General features: G+C 41.0%; 1 protein-coding gene across 6 annotated transcripts in view; it reads left to right on the plus strand.

Moving 5' to 3' along the window:
• Nucleotides 1-27,346, plus strand: part of AOAH (acyloxyacyl hydrolase) — a 177,583-nt gene that overhangs the window by 27,476 nt on the left and 122,761 nt on the right. For all 6 annotated transcript variants that reach the window (XM_036864537.1, XM_036864542.1, XM_036864543.1 and 3 more), the window contains 2 exons: nt 3,162-3,228; nt 11,076-11,175. In XM_036864537.1, the coding sequence (XP_036720432.1) occupies nt 3,162-3,228; nt 11,076-11,175 (167 nt within the window). The remainder of the gene's footprint in view (nt 1-3,161; nt 3,229-11,075; nt 11,176-27,346) is intronic.

The raw sequence follows: 27,346 nt of genomic DNA on the forward strand, positions 1-27,346 counted from the left end.
ACTATGTTAGTGCCGGTCTTTTCTTCAGTTGTAGCAGTAACAGGTTACCATCTGATCATGGCTGACTGGGCCCTGTCTGGCTTTCTCTAGAGACTTTGCCTCTCTCGGCTCTGCACCCTTCTGTGTTGACCTAGAGTTTAGCTCTCAGAGGCCCATCTCTTGTCCCACGTTAGCCCATCTCTGCAGGAGCCTCTCATTCTTAACCATCACAGAATCTGTTTGAGAAAACTGATTGTTCAGATGGCCCTGAACAGAGGGTGAGGAGAACATTGCTGCCACTTACTTCAACTTGAGCAAAATAATGTTCTATAAAAAATACACACACATGCAAACACCTCTTATTTTACCAGAAAAAAGAAAAATGTTCTCTGCCTTTCAGGCAGCACTGCAAGTATATCAAAGAACACCCTGGTGTCGATTTTTAAATTGCTCTGCTCTCTGCTAAACTAGTTTTACATTAACGATACTAGAAACTCATTTCCAAAGTGCTTTGCAAGTTCATGTAATTTTGAATGTCGCTTACATAATCCTCCAAGCTTCCAAGACAGTGGAGGGAACTGAACTGAATCCTACTCCTACATTGTTCAGATGAGGAAAGTGAAACCCAGAAGGGGAGGCAACCTGACCAAGGTCAGAAGCCAGTTAGCTGGTGCTGAAACCCTGGTGTCTGAGACTTGGGACCTCAGAGCTTTTGTGACACCCATAAAGAGGAGCACCCAAGGGGTGCAGTTTTTATTTTATAACAGTTGAATTGATATTTAATTCACATGCCATACAATTCACTCATTTAAAGTGTATAATTCAGTGGTTTTTAGTATATTCACACAGTTGTGCATCCATCGACACCATGAATTTTAGAACATTTTCATTATACCAAAAAGGACCTCCATGCCCCTTAGCCATCACCTCCCAAACATCCATTCTCCCCAGCGCTAAGCAACCACTAATCAACTTTATGACTCTGTGAATTTGCCTATTCTAGGCATTTCATGTAAATGGAATCGTAGAAATATGTTTCTTTCACTCAGCATAATGTATTTAAGTTCATCCATGTTGCAGCATGTATCAGGAAGTCATTACTCTTTATAGCTGAATAATATCTTGTTGTGTGTAGAAAGCCCATTCTGTTCATCCACTCAGTAGTTAATAGCCATTTGGGTAGAGGTATTTCCACTTCTTCGCTATTTTATATAATTCCTCTATGAACATTCATGTATAAGTTTTTGTGTGAGTATAAATATTTGAATTCTTTTGGGCCTAGAAGTGGGCTTATTGGCTCACATAGTAACTCAATATTTAACCATTAGAGGAACTGTCAGACTGTTTACCAAAGTTGCTGTACCATTTTATACACCCACCAGCAGAATATGAGGATTCTGATTTCTCCACATCCTCATCGATACTTGTTATTATCCGTCATTTTTTTTTAATGAGAGTAACCGCCTCTTTATTTTATGAATTTATTTATTTTATTTATTTATTTTTGGCCTCATTGGGTCTTCATTGCTGCACACGAGCTTTCTCTAGTTGTGGTGAGCAGGGGCTACTCTTCGTTGTGGTGCACGGGCTTCTCATTTCAGTGGCTTCTCTTGTTGCAGAGCACGGGCTCTAGGTGTGTGGGCTTCAGTAGTTGTGGCACTTGGGCTCAGTAGTTGTGGCTCACGGGCTTAGTTGCTCAACGGCATGTGGGATCTTCCCAGACCAGGGCTTGAACCTGTGTCCCCTGCATTGGCAGGTGGATTCTCAACCACTGCACCCCCAGGGAAACCCTTATCTGTATTTTTATTCTCACATATCATCGTGGGTGTCAAGTGGTATCTCACTGTGGTTTTTATTTACATTTCTTTTAATAGCTGATGATGTTGACTATCTTTTCATGTGCTTATTGGCTATTTGTATAACTTCTTTGGAGAATATCTATTCAGATGATTTTTGAAAACGTTTGGTACAATTCACCAGTGAAGCTATCTGGTCCTGGGCTTTTCTTTATGGGACATTTTTGATTACTAATTTAATCTCTTGTTGTATGTCTATTAAGATTGTATATTTATTCTTGAGTCAGTTTTGGTAGTTTGCCTTTCATTTGCTGCCATGCAGATGTCATAGTATTTCCTTATCGTTCTTTTTATTTCTGTAAGGTCAATAGTAATGTGAGATTAGTTTTAAGTTCCTACTTCAAAAGCATAATGTGTTTGAAGTCTCATGCTTTATTGCAAAAAAAGTCCCATGAAACTATCTATTTTAATATAAAAGTAATATTTACATTATTTACCATTGAGTAAAATTGAAGTACCAGAGAGTTTTCCCATATTTATCCTGTTGTTTCACTACCCTGTTCTCCAAGCAACTGGTAGCCCAGTTTGAGGTAAGTATGACAAGAAAAATTTTTCTCAGGGAGGGTTTCCCATCTGTCCCCAGGACAGTCCATCCATCCTAACCATGGAAAAGTCCTCCATAGAATTACCAGGGTTCCACAGTCAGCTGACAAACTGGAGAAACAGGACCAGAGATTTAACAGGTTTCCTTGTCCAAACAGACCAATCCATAAAGCCTTCCTGTACTTTCATAACATGGGAAGCAGGAGAAGGAGGTTGTCTAGGCCATGGGTTTGCATATGTGTGTGTGTGTGTGTGTGTGTGTGTGTGTTTCTCTGGTGTAGATGGCAATGCAGAGACACCTGTGACAGTTAGTAGCCTTTTATGTCTGGAATACCAACAGCAAAAATTAAATAGCCAAAGTAAAGTCTTTTTTCCCCAAATGAACATCAGAGAAGAATATTTTCAACAAAGCAATATTTCAGATTATTTACTTTAAAGCAAGTCCTGTTTCTGTCATCATCAACAAATGAGATCCTTACCAACATTCAGACATTCCCTGTTGTACAAAAGAAAATGAGACTCCAGAATTTAACTGTATTTTTATCAAAAATTAGTGGTCTTTAACATCTACAGTAAACAAAGTGCCATTTACATAAACCTGAGATGGAAATGATATTTTCATGGGTATATTAACTGTAACATTTCTCTCAAACCTTTACAATTAATCACTTGAATTAACAATAAATTAAGCACTTAGCTTCAGTTCCTAGTAAAGATCATTATTAACTCGTGTGTTAAATTCATCATAATGAAAAATAATTTATTTCCCCTGATTTTTCTTAGAAAAACTGTTCTTGAAGACCACCTGCTATTTAGTGGTAGGCATATTTGGACCAGACATCATAAAACTGTGAGTATGCCAGCACATTAATCTGATTTGTTTGCTGGGACGTGATGGGGGGGAAGCAGGAAAACTGGGAGGCAGCTGGCTCCATTTCCAGTTGGATGTACTTTTTGTAAAAGGGCGTAACCTCTATCCAGTTCTTGTTAATAGTGGAAAATTCAAACCTGACTCAGATCCTTTGTGATCCCAGGCAAAGGCTCCCTTTGAATTACAGTGTGGCAACCTGGCTCAGTTTCTCTCCAAGAGGCTTTCAGAAGGAATTTCACCAATAATGCCAACAAATGACAAGATCCTAGTGACTGGACGTGGGATTTTGACCCTTTCTCCTGAGCTTGCCCTACACTCCCTCCTGGGTTCTCGGGCCACGTGCTTCTCAGGTTCTTTCCTTCTCTCCTCCCACCTGCTGGTTTCCTGGCCTTCTCTCCAGCCCCACCCCTCAAGATCCTGTATGTGCACCATTATCATTATCTGTCTGCTTCCTTTCTTTCTTTTCTCTTTTTTGAGCTCAGAGCACTGGATCAGATAAATCATATTCCTGTTCATGGCACTTTCTCATCAAGGATTCATACATGGCTTTCTTGTATTTCTTATTTAGTTATTTACCTAGTTACTTTGAATACTGTAATTAGCTTCCAAATTACCTCCCAAGGCAAATTCTAGGTCCTTGACAATACCTTACCCTAACCACACGGTCCTTCTCTTCATTCTCAAGCTTTTCTCCACCCGAGTCATAAATCCCATGTTTATCTTGCTCTTGTTTCCTTTTTCTATAATCTTTATATATATGTATATTTGTATTAATATGATAAATTATAATCATAAAAATAATATATGCTAATACAATAAATAATTATTAATATATTTATTTTATATATTCCTTTAAAGCATATTTTAAAATTCTGGTTATTTCTTTACTTTATGAAGAGAGTATCACATTGTTCATAATCTTTGGGGACTTAGCGCTTACATTTGTATGTCTAAGATTCATCCACAGATTTGTGTCACTGCTGTAGTTCATGCACTCTGACTGCACACAATATTCCACTGTGTCTCTACAAGAGTCTATTTCTTCACTCTCCCATTGACGGGTGTTTGGGTTGTTTTCTGGTTTTGCACTGTTCACCTGTGGCACTTGTGAACAGTGCTACTGTGAACATTCTTACATGTTCCTATTTTATATGCCTAATATTAGCCTCAGAGCAGAGTGGCTCAGAGAAGCTAACCCCACAGAAGGGTAGCCTGCAGTTACAGAATTCTAAAGACAAAAGGAACTTAAAATGATACAGACCAGAGGGATGATCGGTGTCCCATCGTGCTGTGCACCTGCCTCTATTTATATTGCCCTCCCTCTACTGTGGTCAATGATTTTTCATGAGCCCTGGACTGGGAGTTTTTGGAAGGCAGGGACCCCTTCTTCTTAGCTCATATCTCTATTACTGCCACTGCCTCCTAATAGGACCCCAGCCCTGCAGGATTGCCCATTGCCTTGCAAGTCCATAATCCACATTCTAGCTGGCTAGATAGCTTTTTAATGCAAAACTAATTATGGCAATCTCCAACATAAAATTTTCACACCCTTTGCAGGATTCCTTAGTCCCCTACACAAAGCTCTTTATGAACTGACCCCTGAGGACATTTTCAGACTCATCCCTGGCTGCTCCACAGCACACCATGCTCCAAACCACTTGTAATTCTCCCCACACATGAGAAGGTTTTTGCCTCAGGACCTTTGCATGAGCTGTTCGCTCAGCTTGGCACATCCAAAACCTGTACCCCGAACAAATCTTACTTCTTTGGACCTCAGCTCCAGGGTCACTTCCTCTGGAAGCTTTCCTGACCCTCCCTAGGCTAAGATAGATACCCCCAACACACACACAGACACACACACATTCTTCCTATCCTGTGCAAACCCCTAGCACAGCACTTACCATGTCTGTTTGTACTTTAATTCTCCATTTACTTTTTTGAGTTGCTAACTAGATTGAAAGACTTCTGAGAACTAAGACTACATTTATTCATCTTAAGCAAAATACTGAATATGTGGAAGGAAGGAAGGAAGGAAGGAAGGAAGGAAGGAAGGAAGGAAGGGTGGGAGGAAGGGGAAGCAGGGAGCTTTGTGTCTCCAGGGCTTGGTACAATACTTGAGCATAGAAAGCCTTTAGTAAATATTTGTTAAATTGATTCATTCTTTATAAAAATAAAATTATCACTACAGATGAACTAAAGAAAAGAAAACAATTTAGCCTATTCAATGAATCTGTTTACACACCTAGTCTGAGCCAGATGCTCTGGGGGAAACATCAGCTTGGCCAGAGAGGTTTTCCTGGGCCTAGATCAGGGAACCAGAGAAGTAAGTGGAAAACAGTCACAGAAGCCAAAGAGGGCAGTACACACAGATATGCAAAAGGGATGTCAGAGATTAGCTACCCAGTGTGCTGGGAGTAACAGGGAAGTGGCCTGGGTTCACTGGGAAACCCAATGCTCTTCTGTAGCTGGCTAGAGGGCGCTGAGTGCAAGAGCCAGTTAAGCATGGGATCAAAGAGAGGACAGACACTGTACTAGATAACTACAGGTGTGGACTGTACAAGAGACAGTCCCCACCTCAAATAACTATAAGTGGACACAGGGTGTTGAGAAAAAATGGACCTGGCAAGCCACTGAAAGAGGCTGAATAGGTGGTGGGGAGGGGAAGAAAGTTTTTCCTTTGAGAGTCATAAGATGACTAATTCTCATTAGTATGGGGGAGGCCACTTTGAAGAAAGATAGATATAATAAATGATCCCCTTTTGTGGTTGCGTCCACTATTAGTTTTGTTTGTGTGTAATTTTCCAGGACCCATATTAGTTGTTTGCTGATAGCAATTTCTCTTCCTATGGTGGCCTTTTCTTACAGCTTATTTTAATCAATCACATCCAGTTCTGGGCTGATGTAGACCCTGAACATGACAACCTTATGATTTAGTTTTACCTGAATTTCAGGCTTCCAATACTAAATGTGTTTCCTAACCCAGAGGGCATCCCTCCTCATTATTTCACAGGTCAATTCTCAATGATTCATGGACTAATTATTCAGCAACTACATTTCCTACCCACAGGCGAACCACAGGACGTTGTTAGGAAGTGGGACGCCTGAGTACTCGGGCATTCATTAGCCCAAGAACCTGGGTCAGGCAGGGCGGGGCTACTTCCGGGAGCAACCACGCTTAGCCAGTGACCACGTGCTCGGTCTTCCTTGTCTTGACTTCTGTTGTGCCAGAGGTTGCCGTAGCAAAGCTGATGCTGGTCTGCTGTTCATCTCACCTTGCTTCATGGTATCTATTTATGCTCTCAATCATAAAATCTTATATTCCAAACTTAGGGGCTTTCAGAAATCAGGAGAGGCCTAAACTACTAACATGTTTAGAAGAAAAATGCAAAACAGGGTTTAAAACAATTCTGGTACAACTTAAAGGTAATTAACGTATTTTTAAAGAGCACAAATATAAAGTACAATAATACAACTGAGCCATTGACAAGGTAATGACAAGATTTATAGAAATGATTAAATTCCTAGTACACTCTAAAGAGTGTGGTCCAGAAGTGAGATAAAAGTGTTAAGTCATATGAGGAAGATCTTCTTTCAATGCTGTGAGTGTATCTCTGTGGCTATATATTAATGTATAAATTCTCCTTTGAAAGTGATGTCAAAGGTCTAAATCTGAGAGCTTTCTTGTGTGAAAGGCCCTGTCCTTGCTCCCTGCCATAGGCTATCACTCTACCTGTCTGTTCAAACTTAACCCTGACCGTGCTCCCTTCTTTTGATTTATGATGATGCCAATCATCAGCATTGACTTCCTTCTACCATGATCCTAATTAAACTTGTTAATTAGCTCTGCCGAATGTGTTGAAGCTTCCTCCCCACATGACTCACTCCTGTACAACTCTGTTACCTGTAAAGGTAGTAAAGGATATAAATTGAAATGTGACCATTTTGATCTTATTTGCAGCTCCAGGGAAAAGAAGGCAATGTTGGATGGGAATAGTTATTAAGGGTTTGGAGATTTCCTAAGGATTTCACAAATTATGTATAGCCTAGGCCTTCTATCCCAAGGTTGGTTAAGAGCACACATGCTACTTTGCCACTTCTTTGCATCTTGCACATTGTCATTGTCTTACACTTGTCTGGATGTATGAGGCTCAGCACTTTCTATTCTTGTCCAAAGGAGTGCTTCTCAATTCCAGTCTTTTGATGATAAAGCTCTGATCTTAGAGGACTGGGGAGGGAAACCACATACCCAGTTCCCCTCTTCAATTTTTCAGTTCAGAGAACACAAGTCTCACTCTCTGAATGAGGGGCCCCCATCCCCACTCCCATATTCAAGTTCGCTTACTTGAAATTTTGCTCTGTTTGCAGGGGAAAGAGAATAGATCTTGGACACTATATGATGAATTGGCTCTGGTGGTTCTGAATTGCCACAGATGGGATATTGGCCTTAGGTTGGGAAAAAAAAAAGATTAAGCAGAGCCTTATTTATTACCCTCCTGAGTCCACAAAGTACCAGATCCCCCCAAAGACAGCAGTCATCAATTAAATAAATGAACCATTAAGTTGAGAACAGATGTGTGAAAACAGCCGCCCTCTCCTGATTTACTGACCCTTGGTAGACATTACTTTGGTAATGGACCTTGTGTGTCACAAACTGCTTGTCCCACAGCTTAGTTACCTTTAAGTTACCTTCCCCTCCACCTCCTATGAAGGAACCCTGGGGCCAAGCAGATGACTCTCATGATGAGCTCGCTTTCCTGTCTTAACTCAGATGCTCACAAAAAGCTGAAAAGCCATCTAGCCAGTCACATTGTTAGTCTCATTCAGCTGGAATGAAATTTGAAAGCCATGATCCCAGCCTATGTTTTCACATACTAGTGACCATCAAAATATTTTCTCTTTTTTTAATTGAAGTATAGTTGATTTACAATATTGTCTTAGTTTCAGGGGTACAGCAAAGTGATTGGGTTATACATATATTCTTTTTTATTATTTTCCATTATAGTTTATTACGAGATATTGAATATAGTTCCCTATGCTACACAGTAAAATCTTGTTGTTTATCTGTTTTATGTATGGTAGTGTGTATCTGTTAATCCCATATTCCTAATTTATCCCTCCCCCTTCCCCTTTGGTAACCATAAGTTTCTTTTCTATGTCCGTGAGTCTATTTCTGTTTTGTATATAAGTCCATTTGTACTATTTTTTAGATTCCACATATAAGTGGTATCATATAACATTTGTCTTTCTCTCTCTGACTTACTTCACTTAGTATGATAATCTCTAGGTCCATCCATGTTGCAGCAAATGGCATTATTTCATCCTTTTTTATGGCATTGTTTAATTCTTTTTTATTCCATTGTGTATGTGTGTGTCTATATATATAGACACACACACACACACACACACACACACACACACACACACATATCACATCTTCTTTATCCATTCACCTGTTGATAGACACTTAGGTTGCTTCCATGTCTTGGCTATTCTAAATAGTGCTGCTATTAACATTGGGGTGCATGTGTCTTTTCAAATTAGAGTTTTCATCTTTTCCTGATACATGCCCAGGATGGGATTCCTGGATCACATCAAAATATTTAAAGATCTCTGAGATGGGCTCTCTTTCTCCGATAGGCTTTTCATTAATATTGGGGCAGTTCTTTCTGCAAGAAGGTTCATGATATAAATTAAGACTCAAGGCCCCTCCTCGCACTTTTTGCTTGGCAGTCCAAAGTTAAGGTTATTAGAGCTTTTAAAGATGTTTCAATGTTCAGCAACTATTAAAAGTGCTACTTATGCACACTAAGTGAAACCAGGTTGTGTTTCTGTTTTATTTTGTTTTGTTTGCACCTTGCTTTTGTTTTACCTCTCTAAATCTTGTTTTTTATTCTGCATGTCCAGGTAGAAAACTCCCTTGGAGGAGTGGACAACCTAATGGAGGGTTGATGGAATGGTTATTGGAGAAATAAAGCAGAAACAGGAATGAAGCCAGGGAGAAGATCCAATGACTTGCATCCAGGCCCTGGTCACAGGGCCAAGCATTGCCAAGCTCACCAGTGCTTCTCAAGGGCTGGCCCATGCATGGGCTGTGACTGCATTCAGTCAAAAAAAGCAAAAAAACAGAAACAACTTAGCTTTGCTTGTGAAGTAGAAGGAAGAGGAAGAGGAGGAGGGTCAGGGAGAGAAGAATGGTGGTAGTGATTGTAGTAGCTGTAGAGATAGTCACTGTAATAGTTGGAGGGGGAGGGTGTTAGAGTAGATTTATTACAAGGGCACCTAAACATGTCATGGAACTTAAAGGCAGGAAAATATCCAGGCTTCAGACAGAGCTGGAAACAGGACTGGGAAGCCAGCAGGAACAGAGTCTTCCTCACTGCACACATTGGGTTCTGCCCCCTGAACCCCATCCTACAGACTAGCTTTCCAAATGCTCTGTCCTCATGGCAGGAAATGACATTACAGTCCCCAGTCACTATAGCTCCTGCTATTCTTGGAACAGCCCAGAATGAAGTCAGACTTTTTAATGCCAATTCCAAATCTCCCTGAGAGAGAATCTGATTGGTCCTACTTGAATTGCAGTCTAATGAGGACCAATCAACTGGCAGGAGATATGAAGTATATGCACAGTTGCCAGGAACCCACCCCTACAGGTGAAGGGGGACAGTTAAGTGATCATGTGAGTTGAGAAGAAACCCCTCAAAATAGCTTCTAGAATTTATAACTGTCCTTCCAAGATTAGTCTCTAGATATTACCAATGTATGTTTCTGGAGTCTTTGTTTTTATTGTTTTGATTTGAGTTTGAATCAGTAGTTTACTTGGAAAAGTTACTCTAAGTCCACACATGACTTGTTCCTTCATTTGAAGCAGCACATTATACTCATCCTTCTTGGTTTAAGAGTGTTGGGGGTGGCATGTAGAAAATGAATATGCAAGGTTTGTTTTAACCCCTTCAAACCTAGACATAAACCAAAATGTTTGAAGAGCACTATCCTTACACCATACTCAGGGGAAAAAGTCAAATATAAACATATTTACTTTAAAAGGAAAAGAGGTGATTTGGGTTATATCTAAGAAAATAATTTTAGGTGTTTAAGGCTATATCAAAGATTTTTTGCTTTAAGGCTCAGCAAACATTAAAATGTTGTTCTGGGGCTTCCCTGGTGGTGCAGTGGTTGAGAGTCTGCCTGCCAGTGCGGGGGACACAGGTTCGAGCCCTGGTCTGGGAAGATCCCACATGCCTCCAGGCAACTGAGCCCGTGAGCCACAACTACTGAGCCTACGCTCTAGAGCCCGTGAGCCACAATTACTGAGCCCACCTGCCACAACTACGGAAGCCCCTGCACCTAGAGCTTGTGCTCCACAACAAGAGAAGCCACAGCAATGAGAAGCCCACGCACCACAGCGAAGAGTAGCCCCCAATCGTCTTAACTAGAGAAAGCCTGCGCGCAGCAACAAAGAGCCAACACAGCCAAAAATAAATAAATTTTAAAAAATAATGTTGTTCCCGTGAAATTACACCCCTGTCCATTTTTCCTTTCTCAATTTTATTTGCGGCTTCTCCTGAAAAGCATCACAGTGCCCGTGTGAGAGGCCGGCTCACAGCCCAGTGCTGTGAGCCCCCTCTCCCCACCCCCAGGACCTTATTCTAAAAGTAGGAGAGAGCAAGTGGCAGGAAATCGTTATGATCCAGCAGCTGCATGGAACTGGACTCAAAGGCCATACTAGAATCCATTCTGGGAACTGACCTTCTTTTGAAATAGCTTTTGTTTCCTAATGCCTGAGAGCTTTTAAATATCCTTTGTTTTGCCCTATTTCCCTCCAGGCTCAGAGCGGATGTGAATGCTGATGTGGTTTGTCACACCCTGGAGTTTTGTAAACAGGACCCTGGCCAACCCTTGTGTCACCTCTATCCCCTTCCCAAGGTGAGTGCTTTTTCATTCTGAATGTCAGATTACGGTGATATGCAAGCCCTTTGGAAATCTGGTAAAGGGAGGTTCAGCTTCACTGGCTCAGTGGTTTGGGGACAGGGACCGGCAAAATGACATTTTCCATTACATCGCCTGGAATAATATTCCCAAACTTCAACTTAGATCCCTCACCCATGCCACCAAAGAATGTCTTTGTTGTTTATTTTAGACTGTAATCTAGAGCTTGGGCGGCAGTACATAGGAAATCTGACCAGCCAAGGTGAGAAGAGGTTAAATCCCTCTCCACCCCTTAAAAATCAAGCAAGTTACTTTTATAGAGTGACCAACTCATGCAGTTTGCCCAGGACTTTCCTGGTATAAGCACTTGGAAGTCCCACATCCTGGGAAAACTTGGGCAGTTGTTCCCCCTAGTCTAAGCTTTATTGTTCTCACCCATAAAATCGGTCTAACAAAATATCTAAAATACCTCCCTCATAAATTTGTTGGGGGAAGTAGGTGAACTAATATATAAAATGCTTAGAACAATACCTGCTGCATAAATAAATATTAATAAAAATGGTAGCTAATAAATTATTACCAATATCATTATTATTTAGAGGTAGCTCTTCAGAATACCGTGTGTGCATTATATCATGTTGGACAATTTTTTATTTTTATTTATTTATTTTTTTAATATTTATTTATGTATTTATTTTTTGGCTGCTTCGGGTCTTAGTTGCGGCACATGGGATCTTTCATTGCTGCGTGTGGGCTCTTCATTGCAGTGCATGGACTTCTCTCCAGTTGTGGCGCACAGGCTTATTAGTTGCGGTGCGAGGGCTCTCTGGTTGTGGCATGTGGGCTCAGTAGTTGTGGTGTGTGGGCTTAGTTGCCCTGCGGCATGTGGGACCTTAGTTCCCTGACCAGGGATCGAACCGGCATCCCCTGCATTGCAAGACAGATTCTTAACCACTGGACCACCAGGGAAGTCCTGACAATTCTGAATTGGAATGCAGATGGAGACAGACTAATGTGGACACAATTTCCTGCTCGTGCTATGAATAAGAGTATGATATTAGACCTGGTTAGGCCTCAAAATAATGATTTTCAGAAACTGCCTATAAAATAAAATAAAACAAAATAAGTAAAATAAAAAAATAAAATAAAATTCTATGCCCCCTTTCCCAGAATTATAGTCTTTCTATATATAACACAACAGGTTTCTGTTTTATTTGTAATTTCCTTTTTATTCTTATTGAAATAAAGTCATTTTAACACTTTTTGGCCTAACCAATGAACACGATTTGGGTTACAGGTAATATTAAATATCATAAGGCTGTCTCCTTGAGCAGGAAGAAAGAGATGCAAATACCTGGGGTACATGTGCATTTCATGCTACCTCGATTATTGACTAAGCGCCAGTTAAATTTCCCTTAATTCTACCTGAGAAGATGTGGTCTCCACTGATTTCTAGAAGGGTTAATTTTCATTAAAAAAATTTTTTTCCATGTATTCAAATAGCATGCGAATATAATAATATTCACTGTTTGATAATGTACAGAAATAACGTGTCTCTATGTACAAAGGCAAGTGATATGGGTTTTTGTGATTTCCTTAAATAACATCATTTTATATATTTCCACACTCACAGCTATACATAGTCACAAAATGTTCAACTTTAAACTATCCCATTTAAAATGACATTCTTTATTTTTATACTCTGTAGAATTTATACTCGAAATAGCATTTCCTTGTCCTCCCATCACCACCCCCTTTTCAATTCCCAACTTGGGAACATTTCGACCATCCTTTCTGGCTGGGAGGAAGTTGGAGGATTTCATCTCAGAAATGTTCAGCTTCCACCCCAGCTGGGCGTGCTCCCTGGTCCCTCCACCCTCCTCCTCAAATCCCATCGCCAGCCTCCATCTCTACGGAGGACACAGAAAAGAGGGGCAGTTGGTGCAAATGTGGACAGCTTCATCCTCTTCTGCCTCCACAATTTCCTTTAATAGCAATAACTGATATTTACTGAGCATTCACTGTGCTTACTCTTCATCCTGTCTAGTCCCCCAAATAGCCCCAGCATGGAAGCACCATGATGACCCCTTTTCTAAGACTGAGGAAACTGAGGGTTAAAAAGGTTACGGAACTTGCTGAAAGTCACTCCCCTGAGAAAGACCAGAACTGGGATTCACATCCCTGTCCTTTGCTCAGAGAGGTTGGTTGGTCTCTTAACCTTTGTGTCAGTGTTTTTTGAAAATCCCCTCGGGGTATCTCTTCACAGTAGTCAACTGAAATCCCACCACCAGAAATAACCAATATTAAAATATTAGCTATTTTCCTTTTAATTTTTAAATAAATTATATTAATTTCTTTGAGAGTTATGATAATGTTATATGTACAAATTTTTATCCTACTCTTCCCCCTTAACATTACATTTTGAGTGTGCATTATTTTAAATGGTACATATCAGACCTACTTTTCATTCCCATGGCACACAAATTACACCTACAAAGCAGGTGTGAATTAGTAGTAAAGATACAGATATAATTTCCAGCCTGTCAGAGCCTTCCTCCTGACCCTTCCAATCAATAACCACCCCCCCAATATAGCCACTACTCTGAAATCTACCACCACAGATTTGTTCATTTATATAAAGTTCTACTCTTGAATTTCATGTAAATGGAAGAATACAGTATATTCTTCTTTGTGTCTGGTTTCTTTTGTCTGTGAGAGTCATCTGTGTTATTACAAGTAACAGTATCATTGCATGAAGTTTTCACACAATCATCTTTTGATGTTACTCCTGCTATAGCTTCCCAACTAGTTCAACCAAATCTGCTCTTGACCTCTTCCCAATAAATTTTCCATCCGGATGCCAGAAATGTCTTTCTATAAGATAGATATGATCTTGTCCACCCCAAAATCTTTGCCTGAAGGATGAGGAAGCCATCCCTGACTTCTTTTACACACTTTTCTTGTCAAAGCTCCTGTAGGTTCTTTCTTTGAACTTGCCTTGTCTTGAATGATATACCTGCATGATCATCTGTGAGTCTCTCCCACTAGGCTATAACCTCCAGGAGGTCAGATTCTATCTTGTTCATCTCTGTATACCCAATGTCTAGGATGGTGCCTTATACATAACAAAGAAATATTTGTTGAATGAATAAATGAAGTGCCACTAGTTTCTCATTTGCATTGCTGATGGAAATTCTAATTGTCCTTACTTCATGGCCACACTAATTTTCCTGTTGCATACCTCTAATCATATTATTTCCCACAGCCTATGACCTCCATTGCCTGCACAATTAAGTACACATTTTCACTTAGCATTTTAGGATTCTCAAAAAGCCTTCCTGGACCTCTACTATTATCCTTGTGTAGCTCATGCTGTAGCCAAAAAGGAGTGATTGGCTCCCCCTTGAACCCACCTCAACCTTCCCAACCCTGCACCTTTGTTCTTAATCATTCCTTCTACCCAGAATGCCCTGTCAACACCAAGGCCATCCTTCTAGCTCATCTCATTGTCACCTTCTCTGTAAAATAACTCTTAATCCTCTCCACAAAATGTTAACTCTCCTCTCAACCATCAGCATGAAATACCTTTTCGAGTACTACAATGTGCCCGTACTTTTCTAAATGTTTCATGTATGTTAATCATTCAGTCTTATGAAATAAGCATTGTCGTCACCCACACGTTATAGATGAGGAAAGGGAGTCACAGAGATATTAAGTTTACATAGATTTCCTTATTAGAATGTAAATATATCAGGCAGCAGCTCTGCATCTTGCCCATCTTTGTCGCCTCCATCTTGCCAGGCACATACGTGGTACGTGAGTAATGTACCAGGCACTGCACTTTACATACGTGATCTCATTTAGCCGTGCTCTTGGGGGTGTACTTATTTTGCAGATGAGGAAACTGAGACTAAAAGATAAGGAGTTTGCCTAGGTTACACAGCTATTAAGGGGCAAGGAGAGGATTCAGCCCTGGGTCTGTTTGTCCTTAAAGCCCAAGTTCTTACCGCTGTGCTCTGTGCCTCACTGATACCCCTGGGGTATTGGTATTCTGAGTCAAACCACTGCTCCTGGGCGAGCTAGTTCCTCACAAGCAGGACTCTGCACCCTCAGTGTCCTGCTTTTCATGTGTTTCAGATTCCGGTAAAATGTAGTATGATGCAAGCCATCGTCCCTGCGAAATGCATGCTATGGAGTAGAGGGACAAAAGGGTCTCTCTGCTCCAGGGGCTTGCAGGGGCGAAGCCCCGCAGTGCAGAGCAACAGGTGCCTGACTTTAGTGAGGCCAAAAGCGAAAGGTGGGACAGCATGTAGGGACGGCAACGAACCCGTGTTCATTATCTACAGCAAAGCTAAAATTCCAGCCCACTTCTCGCCAGTCCTTTAGTCACATCTTCAAATCCTTCTCTACCATGCGCTCAAAAATGACAAACTCCTTCCATCATTAATTGAAGCAAGAAACACTCTACAGTGTTCAGCGGGCACGAGGAGGATGGAGTGGGAATAGGCAGAATGGAGGGGAGAGGAGGACAAGACAAGGAGAAAGGAGAGAGGAGGAGAGGAGAGAGAAGAGGAGAGGAAAAAGAAAATTGCAGACTGTGTTGTAAAGACCACCCAGATGGTTTTGTGTTACCTACTTTGGGGGGATTATTTATAGCGTTCCTCCTCTCATCTGCACACAAAGCAAGGCCCTGCCTGCTGCCAGTGTGTGTCTGTGTGTGCATGTGCATGAGCATGATCCTGACACCACAGCTCTCCAGCTGAAAACTGGATGTGGTTTCTTCATGTGTGCCCTGTTGCTTTAAACCTCTCATTTTTAGATCAGAGGGTTACCATGTACGAGCCCCGATTGGGCCCGGGGCAGCCTGGAGCCTCCGCAGTTTTATGCTGCTCCCTCCTGGGTCCCTGAACTCTGAGATCCCCAAGCAGACTCTGTGGCTTTGAACCGACCTCCTTCCTCACCACCCCTGAGCTGGAGGGACGGGCTGTATTTACCAACATCTCTAAGGCATAGTCAAGGCTTACTTCACACCACTTTGATCCACATTACAAGAGAATTATGTTCAGAATGTGTGCGCTAGTGGAGATAGATTCTTCTATTTCCCTGGGGCCTCCAACCCATTTAAACGACTGCAAAAGAGACCTGCTGCCTTAGGAAAGCAATCCAGATTTTGCAACAGCTTTTCCCACAGTAAATCCGATTTCTGCAGGAACCAAAAGCTCTCCAGTGCTGAGTGTGTGGGCGTGTGTGCATGTACACGGAATTCGTGTTTCCCTGGAATCAAACTACCAGGAAGCTGACATAAATGGGTTTGGAAAGGAGAAAGTTAGCACTTTTTATGAGAAAGTGACACAGGACAAATTCTTGTTCAACTGAGGAATAAACAATCTGACCTCAGGTATTTATATTTTTTAAACATTAAGTGTCAGATAAAATATCTGGTGTCTCTTTTAATGGGAGGTAATAGAGTTTAGGAAAAAATTATAGATGGACAGGAAATTTAACATTTTCTAAGATTCATTAATCACTAAATTTCCTTCTGTACAATAGACAGTGCCCTTCCGTTCATAATGATGTGCTTAGCTCTGTGAGCCTGCAATGTGCTTTACCGTTTAATCGCCCCCAAACTCCGTTTTTTTTTTTAAATAAGATTTTTATTTTGGAATGATTTCAGGTTTACAAAAAAGTTGTGAAGATTCCATAGAGAGTACACCCTCACCCAAGTTCAGTTTCCCCTAATGTTAACATTTTAACATTACTTGGTCAAAACTAAAGAAGCCAACATTACCCTTGTACGTGACTAGTAACCAAACTTCAGACTTGATTTGGATTTCACCAGTTTTTCTGCTAATGTCCTTCCTCTGTTCCAGGATCTAATCCAGGACACACGTTGCATTTAGGGTCTCCCTAGTCTCCTCTAGTCTATGATGGGTTTTCAATCTTTCCTTGCTTTTCATGACCTTGACAGTTTTCAGGAGTACTGGTTAAGTATGTTCATTAAATGTTCCTCAAATTGGGATTTGTTTGATGTTTTTATATTGATTAGACAGAGTCTTTTTTTTTTTTTGGAAGGAACACCACAGAGGTTAAGTGCCCTTCTCATCACATTTTATCAGGGGTACCTGATACCCACATGACATCCAGGGGGACGTTAACCTTGATCACTTTGTTAAGGTGGTGTTTGCCAGGCTTCCTCATGGGAAAGTCGCTATTTTTCCCTTTTCCTTTTCTCTGTTCTTTAGAACTGGATCACTAAGTCCAAACCACACTCAATAGGATGGGGGCTCTAAGCTTACCTCCTGGAGAAGGGAGTATATTATTTGGAATTCTTCTGCAAAGATATATCTCTCCTTCCCTATTTATGTATTCAGTTATTCATTTATGTCAATATAGACTTGTGTATATGTATTTCATACTTTGAGTTATAATTCAGTACTATGTTACTTATTTTCTTGCTCAGATTTTTTCAGCTTTGGCCACTGGGAGCTCTTTCGGATTGCCCTGGGTCCTTTTGACACAGCTCCATTCCATTCCTTTTTTTTTGTCTTTGCTTGTTGTCTTTCTTTCTTTCTTCCTTTCTTCATTCCTTCTTTTTTTCCTTTCTTTCTTTAGAATTTCCTTACTTTCTGGTAATGCCAGATGATCCAGGGTTATCTTGTATTTTTCCTGCCCCAACCCACCATTTTCGAAGCAGACCTGGTTCCTTTTATTGGAGAATGGTGTTTAGAAACTGAGATCTGGTTGCTGGGTGTGCCTGTTGTTACTTGGATGACATTGCTTCTAGATCCTCCTAGAGGAGAGTTTAGTAAAGTATATTTGTATGTATGTAACCCATGAATCTACCCATCTGTGTGTGTGTGTGGACATGAGTTCATACTGATGGCTCCAACTTTAGTATAGTATCACAGGGCCCAACTTTTTTTATAGGTATAGTTATCAAACATATTTTACATCTGAGGCTTAAGGTCTTGACCCAGGGCTCATACCTAGTGAGTAGAACCTGAACTCAACCTGCAGCTCTTCACATCAGCACACCTGTGTTTGACATAAATTATGAAGCACATTCAGAGTAGCCAGTCCTCAGTGTCAGAAAGTAAACACAGCTCTGGTTTTAGCTTTAATGAAATATTATGAAGAGCTTAATTTCCAAGAACCTTGCACAAGTATCCCAACTTTCTCATTACCAGTTAAATCATATAGTCAGTCACTCACATAGTCAGTCACGCCTCAGCAAACATTTCTCGAGCACTTACTGTGTGCCAGCCCCGCTGCGAGGCACCCTGAGTAAGCTATCTCTTTTAACCATCACAAATCTGCAGGACAGATATGATTCCACCATTTTATTTATAAATAAGTCCACTGAGACCTAGAGGATTAAAAGACTTGCCTAAAGTCCTGTAGCTTCTACAGAATGATTCTGTTTTCTTCTTTCCGGCAGCAAATATTTATAGAGAATGAATTATGTAGGACAGTATTCCAGCAAATGAGGCAGGCAATCGCGATGCAAAGAGTGATTCTAGGCAGGGAGACCAACTTGTAAACAAACTATGATGAAGAGACAAGTGTTCCAACAGCGGGTGCAGAGAGGAACAGAAAGCTCAGCAGAGAAGGGCTGGGCCCTCCCTGGGAAGGAGTGGAGGTGACTGTCTTCAAGGTGGAGTACGTGTTGACGTGGCACTCCAGGCCTTGCCTGCCTCAGCGCCTTGTTCTTGGGCCCTTTGCCCAGAACCCTTCCAGTTCTCTGCACAGTCAGCACCTTCTCCTCCTTCAGCTTTCTGTTGAAATGTCCCCTCCTCACAGGGGCCTTCCCCGAACCGCCCATCTGAAGAAGGTCTCCTTTGTGCTCTCACATAACACTTTGTTTCTTTCATAGCGCTTGAGGGCAGGGACCATGTCTTTCTTGCTCACCGTCATGTTTCCAGGACTGTGCAATGCCTGGCACAGCGTAGGTGCTTCATAACATTTGTTAAATGAAAGATAAGATGGCAAGGGCAGTTCTGAACATGTATTTGCTTTACTTCCTCTCTTGTGAGGATTTACCTGGTCTCAATGGAATATACCATAGTGTAAAAAGTTTAGCTTATTTTAGAATGTGAAGCAGTTTTCAGAAATATGTGTGGAGTCCCACCTCGGTGCATCTGGTTCAGTATTTCTGGGGTGAGCCTATGCACTTCTACAAAGCTTCTGATGAGCATTGAAGGGTGAGAAGTGTTGGCTCAAGCCTGAAAGCTGCCATCAACAAGCCAGAAAGTATTGTCTCTCCTCCTGCTACTGGCTTTTTCTTTGTCATCTGGTAGCTTCCCAGACACCCAAAGTCACGTGTCTCCACTTATCCCCTAGCATTATCCTTGGTTCCTTGATTTCTGCCCCTTTTCTCATGGATTCATTAACAAACTCCGTTTATGGGTTTCTAGTCTCCAGTCCCCTGGGAATAAGGCCTCATAGAAGGGCTGAGGGAACTGGAGGTTTTAGAAATAATCTATTTAGAGTTCACTCCTTTTTTATGGATTTTCTCATAACAGTATGCTAATTGGGCAAGGTTGCACTGAAATTATCTACACCCAAGGAAGAAAATGACGATACCTATTAACCTGCTCAGGTCTCCCCCATTCCAAAAATTAAATATAAAAATAAACCTCCCCGAACCCCCATTCCTCTCCAGCTACAATCAAATTTCTCTGCTGCCTCTAATTGAGGGGCAGTTCAATAGGGTGGTTATGAGCACAGGTCTTAGAGTCAGACCACCTGGGCTCAAAGCCTGGCTGCATTTCTTACTCTGTCTCTCCTGAAGCAAGTTGCTCAATCACTCTGGGCCTCAGTTTCTTCATCTATAAAATGGTGATAATACTCAGACTTCATACGGTTGTTATGAATATTTAACAATTTAATATATATCTCTATGTGTATTTATACGCATACATACATATAAGTGTGTATGTGTATTGTCTGAGGCGGGAGGGGATTGAGTTTTAGGACAGTGCTTTGCTTATAATAAGTACTAATAAGTGTTGGCAGCAGCAGCAGCAGAATCCAGCAACTTTTTAGAAGAGGAGAGCTTTTCTTCACCTCCCATTTGCTTCTCAAGCTACTGCAGGCTGGCCTTTAGCCCCATCACGCTAATGAAACATCTCTCCTTAAGGCCACCAATGACCTCCTAAACATCAAATCCAAAAACCTTCTTATCCATCATCTGCTGCGTTTGACACTGCTTGCCACTCCCTTCCCGAAACTCCTCTGCCCTTTCCTGGTTCTCTTTGCACTACTCTGTCCCTTTGAGGGTTACTCTTCCCTTCCTAAGCACCAGGACCCACCCAGCCAAGACTCTGCTCACTCTGGGCTTTCTCCCTGAGTAATTATAGGCAAGACAGCCTGGTGGCTAAGCACAGAGATTCAGATGCCAGCCTGAGGGCGTCAGTGACCCTGGCTCCACCACGTACTTGCTGAGTGAATTGAGATATATCACCTAACTTCCTTGTGTTTCTTCATATGTTAAATGGGGAATATAGTAGAGCCTACCTCCAAGGGCTAATGTGAGGGTTACATAAATTAATATGTGTGAAAATTCTTAGAAGAGTGACTGATCATCATAAACATACAGAATGTTTGCTCTTGTAAGCCTCACAAATAAAGCTCAAGACTTCACTCAGAGCTTCTGCCAGTGCATACAGCTTCCAGATAAATATCCTCATTTGTAAGTCCCAAAGACGCCTTGAACATAACATGTCAGAAACTGGACTATTATCTTTTCCCCACATCAGCTATTCCTCCCATATTCCAGATCTCAGTTTTGAAACCACCTTTCACCCGCCTAAATGGTTCTTTCTAGTCTATCCCCCTTCTCCATCCTCAATTCCACCTGCCTAATTCAGGAGCTTATCATTTCTAGGATGGAGTACTGCAACAACTTTGTAACTGATATCTCTACCTCCAGACTTGAAATCCTCAAATCCAGGCACCAAAGTGATGTTTCCAAACGCAAGTCAGACCATGTCCCCTTTCCTGCTTAAATCCCTCAGAGCCATCCGTCAAGGTCAGGACGAAGTCTGAGTTCCATTAGCTAACCTGTTCCTACCTACCCAGCCTTGTTCTTGGAGAAACTGACTTATCTATTTCTCTCCAGCAGCTCAACACTTCTTATCATTTCCATCACATCCTGCTGGGTCTCACCTCCCAGCCTTGCTCTATTTCCCCCTGTACCTATAATATACCCTTTCCCTGAGTCATCCTTTAAGACCCAGCTCAGTTGTCACCTTCTGCAAGAAACCATCTGACACTCGTGCTCCCACTCCAGCGAGGATTAGACTCCCTTCCGCATTGTCCCCAAGATACCATGTCCTAACAGCTATCATTGCACTTCCGCTGTTGCATTTTAGTCATTAGTTTAAGTGTCTGGCTCTATGAGACTGACTGCTGGACTACGAGTTGTAAAGCTGGGACTATTCCTGAGCCAGCTCTCTCCCCCCACTGCCTGGTATGGGTATAGGAGGCTGGCACACTACTTGTGCCCGATAAATGTGTATTGAATGAATGGGCTTACATTTGAACCCAGTTCTTTCTATAAAATAGGATAGCAATGCCTTCATAATACCCCTTCTCTCTACATTCCTTCCCAGCACTTGCTGGAGTCTGTACTCCCAGTGCATCTTCTTCTTTATCTTTTTTACAGACCCAACCTAAGCCTTAAGATGTCCTGATCCCATTTTTTTTAACAATAAAATATTTTTTAATTAAAAAAAAAAGATGTCTTGATCCATCTATCTAGACTTGGGCCTTTCCTGCCACTAATCTTCCAGATGACTCTTCATGGGCATCCACTCTGTCCTTTCCAGTTCTCCACTCTGACCAAGGCCATGGTTATCTCCCAGAAATGCGTCTCTGCATTATTCCCCTACTGAGACAGCCTAGAGTTCATTATAATAGGAGCCTCAAACTTGAATAGTTTTGGAGGCATATTCTCAGAGGCTACCACAGTTCTTGGAATCAAGTATATGTTCAATAAATGGTGATTGTTATTAATAAAATGAATTAATGAATGAGCAGTGAGGTCGAATTGGCAAGAGGATTGGAGTTTAGCATCTCCTCTGTTTAAAACCAAACTGTTCTCTAGTAACCATCAATTATTCCTTTGTTCTTGTTCAAGAAAAATAATCTCTGATCCCGAGCTCCATTTTGTTCAACAAGGTGTGTGTGTGTGTGTGTGTGTGTTTGTGTGTGTGTGTGTGTTTGGGTAAATTTCTTTAACCTATCTGTGTTATGACTTGGCTTTTTTGTGGCAGGTACATAGAAAATAAAAATGATTAAGCATTCTCAGTTTAACAGAATCTCTGTGCCAAACAAGGAAAGGAAATTGCTTCCTCTGTCATGGTTGCATTGGAGCCTCCAAGGCTACTACCATGGACAACTCTAGCAAAATAGTAGCTCAAAACCTGAACTAAATAGAAAAAATTAAGCTTCTCTTTTCCTTCAGTTGTCTGGTCAACCTACCCAGCTTGTATTTGCTCTTCTCCTGTTCTCCACCCTAACTCTGTACAGTATGTGAGTGTTTTCTCACAAATCCAGGCCTACGAGAAAACAAATTATTAAGTAAGAAAGAAGCCATTTGTGTGATCATCAGAGTTTTAGGTTAAGGAAATTTCCTTCTTGAGTGATGGCTATTCTTCAACTGTGACTTGGCAAATCATTAGAAAATCAAATGTTATTTTTGAAGGGAACAAACATCCGAGAAAGAATAACCTATAGCTTTGGAACATTTTTTGTGTACCTTGATATTCTGGAAGACTTAATAAAGTTTTCCAAATTACCTCACTTAATAAACTCATAGCTGTGTCTGGAAGACAACCATATCTCTGATAACTGAGGCCAGAAATGGTACTAAGGTGAAAAGAGCCTTGGCTAAAACTGATAGGCTTTCAAGGCATAGACAGTCATTCTCTTAGTCTCATAATATACATTTACTAAGCCCCTATTGTATGATAGGTACACATTCGGGGCTGAAAAATAAAAGGCAATTGACAACCACAATCTGAGTGGCTATAACATACCAAAAGCTGGACTAAGTACTTATCATACATCATCTAAAATCCTCCAACACAATTGCGAAGTTATTCCATTATCCCAATTTTATAGATGAGAAATCAAAATTCAAGTAAATTGTTGGTTGTGGAGTTGTTTACTTGACAATATTTCTAAGGTTCCTCTTTAAACATCTCAGGAAATTATGAGCAGTAAGGTAAATTACAGGGGAATATAGCCATCTAGATGCAAAAAAGTCAGCTTAAAAGCTTAAACTGGAACAGAATATAGTGTCTAAAAATAAACTCAAATGCATTTGAGATTCTTGTTTTTGATAAAAAAGATAGCCTTTCAAATCAGTGGCAAAACACTGGTTTATTCAGTAAATGGGTGGGATTAAAGACTAGCCATCTGGGGAAAAGATTTAAGCTAGGTGTTCATCTATTCCTTATAGCAAAGTAAATCCCAAATAAATTAAAGGTTGAGAGCCTACCTGGGCTCTTTGGTGGGGCTAATGGCAGACTCTGGGAGGGCTGACGCCAAGGAGTACTTCCCAGAACTTCTGCTGCCAGTGTTCTTGTCCCCACGGTGAACCATAGCCACCTCCCGCCTCTGCAGGAGACCCTCCAAAACTAGCAGCAGGATGAAGGAAAGAAGCCCCTAACTGATCCTGGTTCTATGGGGACAATCTAATCAGCCACATACAAGATGAGACTGCAGAATAGAGAGACCACACATTCAACTACAGAGAACAAGACTGCATGCCTTCTCACAGAATTCGTTTCAACTTATGGGAACATCAAACTAAACCTCAGGGCCGCACCTCCAGGAGGGTGCAGAAGACAAATTGCTCTGGCCCATAATTTGAAGGATCTATTGCCACTCTAAGGAAGTAGACTCCAAGAATTAAAAATTGAGGGAGTTTATAGGGAGGACCAACAAGAGGTGATTTTACCAGTTGATGCCAAAAGTGATCTGAGACACAAACATTGCAAACAAAATCAGCATTGACAGGACTGGATCCAACTACCAGGTTAGATATACCTTCAGGCTGTTACCATTCTTTAAAGTATCTCTCTTCATTTTTCTTATATTTTGCTATTACTCCAGATTTCATGTGGATGAACAGCTGTATGGTGGAAGGCCATTTACTGCGTTTGTTTCAGGCCCCAAATCCTTGTAATGATGGCTTTGGTAAAGCCATTTTTTCTCATCAGCTAGAATTTCTTCACATACACTTTTTAGACACCTTAAAAAGCTTTGGGCTTCCCTGGTGGCACAGTGGTTAAGAATCCGCCTGCCAATGCAGGGGACACGGGTTCGAGCCCTGGTCTGGGAAGATCCCACATGCCGCGGAGCAACTAAGCCCTTGCGTCACAACTACTGAGCCTGTGCTCTAGAGCCCATGAGCCACAACTACTGAGCCCACGTGCCACAACTACTGAAGCCCGCGTCCCTAGAGCCCATGCTCCGCAACAAGGGAAGCCACCACGATGAGAAGCCTGCACACTGCAATGAAGAGTAGCCCCTGCTCGCCACAACTAGAGAAAGCCCGCGTGCAGCAACGAAGACCCAACGCAGCCAAAAATAAATAAATAAATAAATTTATAAAAAAAAAAAAAGGTTGAATCATAAAGAATGGAACCATAAAAAAGAAAAACCTGAGCAATTTTATTCATAATTTGCCCAAAGTCACAAAGGGAAATATGAATACATCTAACTTATAAAAACCTGGCATACACAAAGTCAAAAGACAAATGGCAAACTGGGAAATGTTTTTGTAATATGCCACACTATGAATTATTTTCTCCATGATTCAAAGAGCTCTTACAAAATCAAAAAGAAAAAGCAGAGCAAAGGCTGCAAAAAAAATCGGTTTATAGAAGAAGATCAAGGGGCCAAAAATGACGGGGGGATATGATGATCCTTTTCTCATAATTAAAAAAGTGAAAACTAAATGAGATTCCATCTACCTCTTAGGTATTTTGCCTCTGCAACACTCTCTGAAGTTCATTAGACAAGAAATTATCACAGAAACAGACAGGCTGTAAATATCAGAGCCCACTAAATTAAATTGCTCCCTGAAGACTTGAAGGTTTAAAACTCTAACAGAACTTAGAACAGCATTTAACACCATACTTGGATGTATAGTCTGCTATTCAATCATTTCTCCCAGCATTTCAAAGGATTTGACAGACATTCCAAGCCGTATTTTGGTTTAAGTCTATACTTGGAATCTTGGAGAATGTATCTACTCAGACTTATTTAAAGTCTTATTTGGGGGTCATTAAGCTCTTAGTGATCCCAAGAATCTTCAGTGGATAGCACTAACAATTCAAATGTTAAGTTACCCTTGACTTCTGATAAGTAGAAGAAATCAGATAATTCCAAGGAAGGTACTTACTTATACAGTATTCAAATTTGGAAATGTTTCTTGCCTGCTTTTGAGAAGTTAAAAAATAACGACAACCATATATCTCTTGAGAATATGCTTTCTTCCCTTAGCTCAAGAAAAGCTAATGACCCTATTGAATTTGAAAAGTTCTAAAAGATACTTTGAGTTTTAACATTTTAATCATTGGTCTCTCAGCTTCCGCTCTTGGCCCTTATCTTACCTAATTAATCACCCACATCTGAGCTCAGATCAGAAGTCATTTCTTCTAAGAAGTTTTCCTTGATGCTCCAAGTTAAGTTAGGTCCTCTAGGATTCCTCTTCTTTCATGGCATTCCATGCTTCCAGAATTTATCACAACTGTAATTAAACAGTTGTACAATAAGATAAATAACTGTAAAATTATTATTTAACGTCTGCTCCTTCTGTTAACATGTAAGCTCCATGCAAGCAGATAATCTGGCTGATTTATTTCTCAAGTTCCCTGTGACTTCCCCAGAGCCCAGCACAGTTCACTGCGTATAGTAATTGCTCAATAAATATTTGTTCAATGAGCAGTATTGTATAGAGAATAATGGCCTCCCCAAAGAGGTCCACATCCTAGTCCTCAGAATCTGTGAATGTTACCTTACATGGCAAAAAAGACTTTGCAAGCATGATTAAGTTAAGGATCTGTAGATGGAGAGATTATCCTGAATCATCTGGACGAGCCCAATGTAATCACAAGGGTCCTTATAAGAGAAAGGCAGGAGGATCAGCATGGGAGAAGAAAATGTGACAACAGACGTATTGGTCAGAGTGATGAGGCCATCAGCCAAGGAATGTGTGCAGCTGCTAGAAACCGAAGAGGCAAGAAACAGATTCTCCCCCTGGAAAGTACAGAGGGAACCAGCCCTGCTGACACATGATTTTAGCCTCCTAAGACTCATTTAGGACTTCTGGCCTCCAGAGCTATAAAAGAATAAATTTGTGGGGACTTCCCTGGTGGTCCAGTGGTTAAGACTCCGTGCTTCCACTGCACAGGGCATGGGTTCGATCTCTGCTCAGGGAACTAAAGATCCCACAGGCTGAGTGGCATGGCCAAAAAAAGAAGAATAAATTTGTGTTGTTTTTAAGCTACTAAATTTGTGGTAATCTGTTATGGCAACAGTAGGAAACTACGATGAAGAAATTGATTAGTTGTGTAACATAAGGCAAGACTGATCTAGGAACCTGAACGCAAATAGAATAACAGTAAAAAATTAGCATAGTATGTTACAAAGTACTTGACCCAAGACAACCCAATGACTGAACCACACCCACTATCTGATGAACCCAATTATTTGCCAGAAATCATGTGTTTAAAGAGTAGGACAATATCAAATAATAAGAAAAGCCCATGGAGTCCAGCCATGGAGAACTTGGGCACATGCCCAGATACTAGGGAAGAAACTGTCAAAATGAAACAAAATTCATCGTGAAGCCTTGGACAATTCACTTAAACAGTACTGGGTTGTGGACTTCTCAACTATAAAGTAAGGTTAAGAACTGTTCGTTCCTACCTTGCTGAGTAGGTATATGGTATATACAGTGCCTGATAGAGAACTTGACACATAGAAGAACCTCTGTAAGTATGTAGTGATGATGGCAGTGGCGGTGATTATAGTAAAATCAATGAATAATGTCAGGAAAAGTTGTGGGGTGGGAATAGTGTTATTTAAAATAAGACTTTTTTTTTAAAATAGGAATTTCCTATAGAAAAGGATAAAAGCAGTGTGACTAAAT

The sequence above is a fragment of the Balaenoptera musculus genome, chromosome 9 (assembly GCF_009873245.2).
Source record: "Balaenoptera musculus isolate JJ_BM4_2016_0621 chromosome 9, mBalMus1.pri.v3, whole genome shotgun sequence".
In the NCBI taxonomy this organism is placed as follows: domain Eukaryota; kingdom Metazoa; phylum Chordata; class Mammalia; order Artiodactyla; family Balaenopteridae; genus Balaenoptera; species Balaenoptera musculus.